Source organism: Ahaetulla prasina, chromosome 1, assembly GCF_028640845.1.
Source record: "Ahaetulla prasina isolate Xishuangbanna chromosome 1, ASM2864084v1, whole genome shotgun sequence".
Lineage (NCBI taxonomy): Eukaryota > Metazoa > Chordata > Lepidosauria > Squamata > Colubridae > Ahaetulla > Ahaetulla prasina.
Genome location: NC_080539.1, coordinates 220,466,927 through 220,478,663, shown reverse-complemented (window position 1 = coordinate 220,478,663; position 11,737 = coordinate 220,466,927). Strand labels below are relative to the sequence as shown.

Below are 11,737 nucleotides of genomic sequence, written 5' to 3'. Positions count from 1 at the left end.
ATGTTGAACAATTCTCGTTCAAATAGTGATGATGATGATTCAATAATCTTTTGGGAGCTAGACTAGGCTCATAGTTCATATCTAATCATTCTAGAGCTAGTTTGGAAGAAAAAAGAAATGGTGTATTTAAATAAGCCAAATGTATAATTATTCTGGCTTATTTCACTTAATTTATTAGATTGCTTTAGGTGCCCACTCCAGAAGATTCTGGATGGTTTAAACGTAAATTAAAAAAACAACCACCAGTAAAAACAATTTTGACCCATATAAACAAACAACCCTGTTTAGCAAACGAATTGTGAAATATACTAATTCAAAGACGAACATTTACAATAAAAAGAAAAGTCATCATGTTATTTGATTCAGTTTACCTACACATTATAAGCTGTATAGAAACTTTATCTTGTATGATAAAGTTGGCTTGTATGATACAGCATGAATAGGTAAAAATTACAAACTTATGTAGTTGCTTACTTTTCCATTATGTGTGGGCTAGGAAGTAGAGCATGGCTTCATGCAAATCTGTTACCTTTACATGTGCGAAAATACTAGTATATTAATTGGCCAAATAAATTCAATGGATACCTAATGTACTAGAGACTTGGGATAGCTCATAAAACACCATTTTAAGATGCTGGACCCTATTGTAGTTGTCATATTATTTTAGAATGACTGAATGAACCAATCAATCAATGAATCAATTAAATCAATGAACACATATATGAATGGGAAGAGCTTGTCTTACCATCAAATGCAGTGTATACACTGTATGCTATGCTATATCAGGGGTCACCAACCTTTTGGACCTCAGGGACCACTAAATTCATAATATTAAATCCTGAGGATGACTAATATGATTTTTTTAAAAAGATAAATAGTATTTAGTGCAATATAAAAAATGGAAATAATTTTTCTGTGGACCACAAACATTTTCTCACGGACCACTGGTTGGTGACCACTGTGCTATAGTACTTAATTTTAGAATATGTACATTTTATTTTTGATTATTTTTAATAGTTATCTTTTTCCCTGTAGAAGTAATTACAGGAGAATACATATGAGAACATAAAATCCTTTTGGCTTTTGCATTCTTATAATATGTACCATATCTCACAGTATTCAAGACTTTTTCCTCTAAAGAAGTATCACCTCAGAACACATTCCTCTTCTACAACAGAAACATTTGTATGTGTACATACAAACAGAAAACTAAAACCTGTGGAAGTTGAGGAGCTAGAAGAATTGCCCAAACGTGAGAAACTATAAAAATAAAAAATAGTCAGAATTGATGTGAGTCCATGTAGCAGCTAATTCAGATTTTTTGGGGAAAGAAAATCCCACAAAGTTCCATTTAGTACTTGAGTTATGCCAGACATCAGCCTATATTCTTAAAGCACCTACCTGTCTCTTTAAAGCTGAGCAGATTTCAGCCAAATTCAAAACTGCAAATAAAGCCTAGAACTAGCAACAGCCAATAAAGAAGATTGGTAGTTCAAGCTGCTGGCTGACCTTGCACAGTGATGGGGGAGGAACTCCTGTCGCTACCTATGGCAGGAAGCAACACACACATGCTATTGTGCCCAACAGCCATTCTCAGCCTGTACAAAATAAAGCTCAATAGCCAAAGAAACCTCATCCATCTTCATGGATAATGCCGAGTTATGTTCTCCCCAGAGATCTGAAATTCTACTGCCTGAAAGAATCACATCACAAGCTATCCACTGTGGAAATGCCCTATTCTTTTCAAGGGAGGTATGTGCCTCCGCTCCAAGTGGCCAACCGTTCACTGTCCTTACCCTTCACTTCCCAGCTGGGCTTCCATCTTGCTTACTTCTAGCTCTTCTAGCTCAATCATATGAGTTCAAGGTCTGAACTTCTAGTTGCTTACAATTCTCTTCCAAGTCTCTTATTTTGATTCTCGTCATTTCTTTTCTGGTAGGCTGAGTTTTTAGTGAACTTAGCTGGACAATTTTTTTTTTTTCAGGGTGATACTTGCAGGTCTGAAGGATCTTGCAGATAAACTTTGGACAAGCCTACAAATGTCTGACAAGAATTTTTAAGCCTACAATGGTTAAGTTGCCCAATGATCCTATCATTATTATAAGTAATAAAGTTAAATATATATATGTGTATATATATATCTATATATCTGTGAAAAATCAGTTCTGTTGCTGGACATAATCACAAACAATGTTTTGTGAACAGAAATACAACTGCGCTAACAATTTGGTCAAACATGACGTAAATGGCAATGGAGACGTACACATTGGATACAATTACCGCAGCAAGGGAATAATTTTTGGTTGTTGTTAACACACACACACCACACACACACAAGTGCTAATGCATTCTTGCAGCCGCTAGTAATTTTGTGAGTCCTCTTCATCTGTGCAAGCTGGTAAGAAGAATTGTTCTTGTCCTCATAAGTCTGTTACCATACTATGCAGTCAACGATAAAATTACAAGTACCTTGGATGCATGAATATATTATGTTGATATAGTAGAAATGTTCAGTTTGGCATAAGCTTTCAGCATGATTCCTGTTAGTATCAGTATTACCTTTCTGATGCTGTAAACAATTTGGTGTAGGTAGAATGATAGTCCTGCTTCAGGGTTACTTTCTATAATCCTTGTCATCTTTACCTTTTTGTTCTTTTTCTGACTTTTCTTGTTCATATTTGTCTGGTTTTGTTACACTATCATAGGAAGGAGGTGACGTCGTGGAGGAGCTTCTATCTATCTTTTCCAGAGTTAAGCTCAAACTTAATTTATCAAAAGCCATTTCTGTTTTGGGAGGAAAAACATCCTCATCCCTGTATAAGTATGACCTATTGCACACTGGTTTCCTCAGGCGGTGATGCCTAAAGGCTCTCTGAATAACTTTAGCCGATTGCTCCTCAAGTTTCCGTTTCAGGGTGGTTGTAATTGGTTCATAGGAGACTTTTGAGGGATTGGCAGCCATAAACCGGTCTTCCATTTGCACACGGAGGGCATCCATTTCATCGCTTTCACCCAAAACACGCTTTGTAAAGGCAAATAAGATATCAAGGCAGTGAATCCTGTCGCCACTCACAATGGGCAGGTCCATTGCAATTAGCTGAACTTTGTTTGGTTTTGGTATTAGCAGAGGGGGCTCCAGCGAGGCAGCAAAATCAAAGAGCTTGCTGAACTCTATAAACTGTGTTGCACCTGGATCAAATTTTTCCCAGACCTCGTAGAACATCTCAAAGTCATCTTCCCCTAGCGGTTCAGCACTTTCTTCGGTAGCCACGCTGAAGTTCTCCAAAATGACAGCAATGTACATATTGACTACAACTAAAAACGAGATGATAATGTAGCTGACAAAGAAGAAAATCCCAACCGAAGGATTGCCACAGTCTCCTTCAACTGAGCTTCCCGGATGAACTTTTTTAGGGTCACAATCTGGCTCCTTGTTGAGAATGGGAAACAGCAAATAATTCCAACCACCAGACGTGGTAATTTGGAAAAGGCAGATCATACTGTTAGGAAAAGTTTCAAAATTGAACATGTCGTCAATCCCAGATTCCTTTTTAACATAGGCAAATTGGGACATTCCAAATATGGCGTAGATGAACATGACCAGGAAAAGGAGGAGACCGATGTTGAACAAGGCAGGGAGAGACATCATCAAGGCAAAAAGCAGAGTGCGGATCCCTTTTGCCCCCTTGATTAGACGCAGGACTCGACCTATCCTGGCAAGTCGGACCACTCGAAACAAAGTGGGGGATACAAAGAATTTCTCAAGGATCTGTGATAGGCACATACCTAAAGAAAAAACAAACAAAAAAACCCACTACGAGTTAAAATTGTACAGTTATATTTTCATACATTTATTGTATATTATTGTAACTTTAAATCAGGAGTGAATATTATTGTAATTTTAAACCAGGATGAAATAACATCCTTGTGGTTTCTTTTATCTGAAATTGACTCTATCCCCCTTTTCTAAGTGATATGACTGAGAAAACAGGAATAGAACACTAAGTCAATGTATCCTGTGCGCAAAAATGCATCTTCTTTTTTTTTTTAGTAAAGATGGGAGAGCTATCAGTAAGCAAAAAATTTTTCCTGCATAGCACAATTTAATCTGATTTTACTTCAAAAGTTTCTTACCTACAATGGAGAATATTACAACCACAAAATCAAATATATTCCAGCCAATAGTGAAATAATAGTAACGGAGAGCGATCAATTTCAGGAGACACTCCCCAGTAAAAATGACAATGAAAATCAAATTAATCCAGTATAAAATGTCTTTTACAGAATCATCCTGGTCAGCTGTTTCCACCATCATGGTAACCATGTTAAGGCAGATAAGAATCATGATGCCGATGTCAAAGGCTTGTTTGGTTACAAAATCAAATATAAAGCCTTGTATTTTATTCTAAAAAAAAGAAAAGAAAAACAATTTGTTATTATTTCCCGAAGGATTGGAAATCATTTTACAGAGTTATTTTTTCAGTTATTGATAAAAGGATACATTTTTAATTTCAATAAAACAAAGTATTTTACTTCTATGTTTTACGCAGATAGAAGTAAATAAATAACAAGCATTCTTACTGATGGCCTGGGTATAGGTTTCTGTGGTTTTTTTGATCCCAATTTTTTCATGGCATTATAATATTTTTTCTGTTCTTCTGTCATAAAAATATCTTGACCTCCTAAGTAAAGAAGTAAAACAAAATGGTTATAACCATTTACCTCACAAGGATAAAGCTGTATATGGTAGTTTAAACATGTTTTTTAAGAAATAGGTTGTTTCCTCAATAAATTGAGTTGTCACAGGATAAGAAGAGAAGTCCTTCCCATAAAATTCTACTAACCAGCTAAAACAAAACTATGAAAGATTCTCAAAATGAAGGAATGCGAAACAGTGAAATTTTTCAAGAATTTATATTGCAACTAATGGTTATTATGTTTTCATAAAATGTTCTGGAGATAAGATAGAGAATAGAAGAGGTGAAATATATTTTAATGCTATATTATTCAGGATAGATAGAATAATAAGGGATAGATAGCAATGAGTTCCAAAATATGTTTCCAAATTGATGTAATGGAATTGAAATGGCACAAATAATTCAATGTACAGGTAGTCCTCAACTTACAACCATAACTGAGCCCAACAATTGTGTTGGTAAGTGAGACATTTATTAAGTGGGTTTTGCCCCATTTTACGACATTTCATGACATGGTTGTTAAGCGAATCATTGCGGTGGTTAGTTAGTAACATGGTTATTATGTGAGTCTCGCTTTCCCATTGACCTAGCTTGTCAGAAGATTGCAAGAGGTGATCACATGACCTTGGGATACTGTTATAAATATGAGTCAGTTGCCAAGCATCTGAATTTTGATAATGTGACCATTAAGGATGCTGCAACAATTGTAAGTGAAAAATGGTCATATGTCTCTTTTTTCAGTGCTGTTGTAACTTCACATGGTCACTTAATGAACTGTTGTAAGTCGCAGACTAACTGTATATACCTATAGAAAGTAATTATCTTGGGGCCAAAAATCTAATATACGTTATTGAAGTATTTGCTGACCATGCCAACTGCTAAAGGAGGTGGATGGCTTGATGAAAGCATTAGGATTTAGCAGCTGTGTAGCAGGTGGCATTAAGATTGACCTATCTCAAATCTGTTATGGTATGGTTGAGGTTTATATTAAGCTACTATTGTATAGCTACTTTCAGCTGAGGATTTTGTATAAAATAAGTGTCTTATTTTGTTATATAAAATGGCTATATTCTAAAATAGAATTAAGAATTTTTTAAAATAAATATTTTAAAAGTAGTAGTCAAAGACTCGACTTTTTATTCATTTAATGGGCTGCATATAAAAGGACAAGGGAGAGAAAAAAACCTCTCTAAAAATCTTGAAAAATGTTTGTCCCCTATTTTTTATGCAACAGTATAAAATGGAAAACATTTTTTTATTTCATTACAAATACTTACTGAAAAGATCACTAGAATATTGAATTTTTGCCATTTAATGTTCTAAAATATTAGCTATGAAAGAAAAATAATATCCACAAATATCTATGAGAGATTATTCTTCCATTATAGCAACTATGTCAATTGTAGACAGCCTTCTCAATGTTGTAGGACTGAGTGAGCCTACTGCTACAACATTTGCACAAACTTTTATGTGTAGCCGTTGCTAAATTGTAACATATAGTTACTAATTTGAATGAAGCATAATTATATTGAGAACTAATTATCGGTAAGCTCATTCAGTAAAACCACTAAAATGACATTCTAGCTATTTAATTATAACAAGGAGTATATTGAAGTGAAAACTTAATTGTTTAAATTTTATTTATTTATGAAAATTATTTGCCACCCATCTTGTAACCAATGGCTGTGGGCGGCATGCAACCTAAAAAGACATTAAAACCATCCATTATATAAACACAGCCAATAAAAATGTTAACAGATGTTAATTAATACTTATCTTCTTTTTCTGTTGGTTGAAATTATCAATGATGACGCCAATGAACAGATTCAAAGTGAAGAATGAACCAAATATAATGAAGCCGACAAAGTAAAGATACATATACAGGTTATGCTCATACTGGGGTTGCTTTTCTATCTATAAAATAAGGAGGCATGGAAAAATATTATCCAGTGAGCTTTCAGGAATGATGAAGAATTTGTATGCTAAATATTTGATGAATATCACATATTCATAAAGAAATAATGAAATAATGTACAGAATCTATCATTTTTTTTCCTTCCTAGCATTTTTTCATATGTGCAGGGTCTACTTTTTTTGGATCAACTGAATCTTGGTTGATCCATTGGAATTGACTGACCAGTTTGTCACAGCTGTGGGCTAAGGTTGAATGACTGGCCCAAAGTCAGTCAGACAGCTTTCATGTCTAAGGTGATACTAGAACTTCTGGTCTCTGGATTTCTAGGCTGGTGCCTTAATTGCTAGACCAAACTGTCTCTCTATACAAAATATATGGTTATAACTTGAAATCCATTTTCTTCATTAATTTCCCAGGAGGTCTGTTAAGAAAATACTTTGGATGACATTAGAAGCAGCAAACCAATGCCGAAAGAGGTCCACTTGGGCTCCTTCTGAACATAATTCTATATTATCATTGGATATTTGATAAGTGGAGCAGTGTGGGGTGCACTGGTGCAATAATGAAAGAATCTGGTATTAGCTTCCTTAATGTTATTCTCTTCAATAGTAAATACTGGAGAGAAGAAGTCTGAGAATTCATTCCAGATGAATTGGAAGATGGTCAAACTAAGTCCCAAGCAGTTCTGAAGAAAACAAAATGGCTGCTCTGTCAGTGAGGAAAAGTTCAGCACATGTACCGAATGCTTTCTCAGTGTTGTTACAACTGCCAAGAGAAGTGAGGGAGATGAATGACTAGTATTCAACACTCTCTTGGCAAGGAGTAATGGAAGATTATCTTGTCTCAGTATTCTTGGCTATTAGTAGGGCTCTCCCCAACATGGAGAGGAATTTTTTTTGGATAAAAGCAATATTCTTCTACACAGGTCTAGGTATCTGACAAATAATTACTTTGAAGGTCCTATTATTCATACCAAAAGAGAGACTCAGAGAAAAAAAGAAAAGTCAAGGAGGCAAAATTAAGGAGATGGTGCCGCTCCTAATTCATAATCCAGGATTAAAAGTCAAATTTCTGTTGTTTGATCCTAATGAATAAGACTTCTAAACTCCAGATTATCTTCTGATATCTAGAGATCAAAACTTTGATGGACAAGAAAGATGTCCAAAGCATCTGGGCCCTGAATGAATCTAACTGAAAGCAGTAACATTCATTCAGTAATGTCCCTTTATATAATCTGAAAGCAAAGCAAAATCTACTTATTATGAACACATGTACATTTGTCATCCTATACTTACTCCTGTTGAATCAACAGCAGCATACATTATTTCCATCCATCCTTTAAAGGTAGCCTATAAAAAAAAGTGTCAGTGTTGTTATATAACAGATGCTGTTCCATTAACAGAACTATGGACGCAACCTACACTTCAATATGAAAACCTCTATTTGAAATGAAATGAAAAGCTTCAGAATAAAGAACTGTGCTAGTCTACAAATGACCCTGAACTAATTTTAATGGCCAAATAAATGTTCTGCAATTTTATAATTTAGCATGTGATACTTGCATAAGATGGCCAGCAATAGTGAATAATGCAAATGCCAATATACTTAGCATTGCCTGGATGGACTTTACATATAGTTCTTCACTATCCTTATTTTTAACAACCGGTACTCATTTTCATATGTTTCTTCTTAAAGAAGAATGATATTGAAGCAAAGCATAAATATGTTAGAACAGAAGAATTGAAATGGTGAGTCATGGCTATTTTACACAAGTCACCGAATGTAGTGATCTGGATCAGTCCAATGGCTTTCATTTGACAAAAATGGTGAAGATACAGCAAGAACTCTGCCAAAGAATATGCTCTGTTGATATGTTGTTCCTACATGCTAAAATATTGCTTGCTTGAAAATAGGATGTGGATTGATAGGATTTGGCTAATGGCTTCACTTGTTTCCATTTTTCCTATGAAACCATAAACTACATAGTATAGATGGAAAATTATTACTACCGTGATTCCCCGAAAATACAACTTACTCCAAAAGTAAGTCCTACTGATTTTTACACATGTGCCCAATATAAACCTTACTCCCAAAATAAGTCCTAATTAAGTCCCCACCCACTCCAGGGTGCATGGGTAAAAATTAAGCTAGGATGGAGAAGGAGCAGGTGTGAAATCCAGCAGGTTCTGACAGGCTCTGGAGAACTGGTAGCAGAAATGTTGAGTAGTTTGGAGAACCGGCAAATACCACCTCTGGCTGGCCCCAGAATGGGGTGGAAATGGAGATTTTGCAATATCCTTCCCCCAGGAGTGGAGAGGGAATGGAGATTTTGCAGTATCCTTCCCCTGGAGTGGGGTGGGAATGGAGATTTTGCAGTATCCTTCCCCTGCCATGCCCACCAAGTCACGCCCATAGAACTGGTAGTGAAAAAAATTTGGATTCACCACTGGGATGGAGGGGTGGAGCTGCCCTACTACTTACCTTTTGCAGCCAGGCCTCACATACGCCGATACCTGCTTTGCGGGACCATTTCTTCTGTAGCTGGCAAGGCTTTCCTGAAGGCCTCTGCAGCTGATAACAGAGTTCCGGATCGATCTGGAGCTCTGCTATTAGCTACAGAGGCCTTCAGAAAAGCCTTTCTGGCCTTGCCAGCTCCAGAAGAAGTTCCTGAAAGCCTCTGACAGCAAAATGGCTGGGGGTGACGCACACAAGTGAGGTGAATCAGTGGAAGACACCCCCCCCCCAAAATAAGACCTGGTGCCTTTTTTGGTGGCAAGTATCATACTCATAGTTACTTACAACTTGAAGAAGAGAGAGATATCCAGCTCCAACATTGTCAAAGTTGACTTTAACATTTCTCCATCTGGCATAGTCTAAAGTCTCGCAGACATTTTTAAATGGAACGATTAAATGTGAAATCCTTACTCCATCTGTTTTATTAACACATTCAAAGAATGTACCAGCAAACAGGTTTACACCCATGATGCTGAAAATTAGCCAGAATATAAGACAAACAAGAAGCACATTCATGATCGAGGGTATGGCTCCTACCAGGGCATTGACCACCACCTGGAGAGAGGGGAACAAACATTGTGCAAAAAATTGTAAGTCTACATCCAACAGTCTTATGGCACCTGAAAGATTAAATACATTTGTCCCAATACGAAGTGGACTCAGATGAACATATTATCCTAGGTTTGAAAAAAGATAACAACAACAAAAAAAGCAATGAAGCAGAAATTGTCTGCAGTGTAAATATATAAAACTAATCATGGACAATTGGCAATAGAAATAAGAACATCAAATATATGCTGTTCGGAAATGATCTAAAAGTTGACCCACACTCTGTCAAGGACCTAGGAGTACTCACTTCAAAAGATCTAAGTCCCAGAGCTCACTGTAACATCATTGCAAAAAATGCATTAAGAGTTGTCAACCTTATTTTACAAAGTTTTCTCTAGTAATGCTATACTCCAAACTAGGGCATACAACTTTCCCAGACCTATCCTTGAATTCTGCTCATCTGCCTGGAACCCTCACTGTATTTCAGACATAAATACATTAGAGAAGGTCCAGAGATATTTTACTAGAAGAGTAATCAAATACTCTGCTCGAAATAAAATTCCCTATACCACCAGGCTTGAAATTTTAGGCCTGGATAGCCTTGAACTATGCCGTCTACGTTCCGACCTATGCAGTTGGGGTTGCAAATTTTTTTACTTCTGGTTTGTGGGTGTGGCTTGGTGGGCGTGGTAGGGGAAGGATACTGTAAATTAATCTTCATTCCCACCCCACTCCAGGGGAAGGTTACTGCAAAATCCCCATTTCCTCCCGATCAGCTGGGACTTGGGAGGCAGATGGGGTTGGGGCCAGTCAGTATTTTTACTACCGGTTCTCCAACTACTCAAAATTTCCACTACTGGTTCTCCAGAACTGGTCAGAACCTGCTGAAACCCACCTCTGGAAGTCAATGGGGGGAGAAGCCAGATTTGCTTAACAACCACCCAAACTGGTGGTCAGAGATTCATTGCACTAATGAAGCGATGTGTTTAACAACCATAACAACAACAAAAAAAGGTCGTAAAAATCAGGCCTTACTCATTTAACAGCTGCCTTGCTTACTAACTCTGGTTCCAACTGGGATTGAGGACTACCTGTGCACTGTGATTCTGTCTGCCCTGGGAAGGCATCTAGAGTAGGATCTGCTTAAGGCTGCCTAAGGTTGCGAAAGAATGAGAAATAGAAGGCAAGACACCTTAGTAGGTTTGGGGCAGTAGTGAAATCTGAACTGGTTTGTTATCAGTTTCCTGGCTATGCATGCACATTGTGTGCCAAGCACGTGCTGTGCGCGTGCATGCGCAGTTCGCACCAAATGCACACTATGCGCGCATGCACAGTACACACCAAAAAGAGGCTCGGGAAGGTAAGTACAATAGCGGGGGCGGGGGGGGGGGAAATCGGCTGTGGCGTGCAATCTTGGAAACCTTTTTAAGAACTTTTTAAAAGTATTTTTTACTATCGGTTCGGGTGAATAGGTAGTAAAAAATGCTTTAAAAAAGTAAAAAAAAAGGTTCCGACGATCACAGCTATGCTGCGTGATCGTCCAAGCCTTTTTAAAACTTTTTTAAAGCATTTTTTACTACCTATTCATCTGAACTGGTAGAAAAAAAAATGCTTAAAAAGTAGAACCAAAAAAATTCCAATGATCATGCGTTGCTCAGCTGATAGTTGGAAATTTTTTTTTACATTTTTTTCCTACCAGTTCAGTGAACCAGTAGCATTTTTTACTACAGGTTTGGGTGAACCGGCCCAAACTGGTAGCATTTCACCCCTAGTTTGGGACACCCCCCCCACCTCCCCACGTTTCATTTGATGATGAAGCCTTGTTAGTACTGCGTGCTTCTTCTGTGCTGCATTTGGTCATTTTTCCCCCATAATATAAAATTTAATTTAATTAACTTTTTTCCCCCAACCTATTTTGAAGGTCAGGATCTACATCTTATTTTTCATTTGAATAAGTCTGTGAAGTACACATTTATTTTTTTTTGCTTTTTAAATTACAGCTTGTTTGGCAATAAACAAAGCGATGCAATCTGTTTTGGGATTAATTTACGTCGCCTTATGT

At 37.0% G+C, this 11,737-nt stretch overlaps 1 protein-coding gene across 2 annotated transcripts in view; it reads right to left on the bottom strand.

Annotated features, from left to right (window-relative positions):
• Positions 1 to 1,832: 1,832 nt before the first annotated feature.
• The window catches only part of LOC131202395 (sodium channel protein type 2 subunit alpha-like), a 58,923-nt gene continuing 49,018 nt past the window's right edge, over positions 1,833 to 11,737 (bottom strand). The window contains exons 22-27 of one of the 2 annotated variants that reach the window (XM_058191342.1): positions 9,412 to 9,681; positions 7,908 to 7,961; positions 6,470 to 6,611; positions 4,582 to 4,682; positions 4,135 to 4,405; positions 1,833 to 3,786 (exon numbers count right to left, since the gene is read on the bottom strand). In XM_058191342.1, coding sequence (XP_058047325.1) covers positions 2,615 to 3,786; positions 4,135 to 4,405; positions 4,582 to 4,682; positions 6,470 to 6,611; positions 7,908 to 7,961; positions 9,412 to 9,681 — 2,010 coding nt within the window. In that variant the 3' untranslated portion in view covers positions 1,833 to 2,614. Of the gene's footprint in view, positions 3,787 to 4,134; positions 4,406 to 4,581; positions 4,687 to 6,469; positions 6,612 to 7,907; positions 7,962 to 9,411; positions 9,682 to 11,737 lie in introns of both variants that reach the window. The other variant, XM_058191350.1, reaches the window with a different exon arrangement.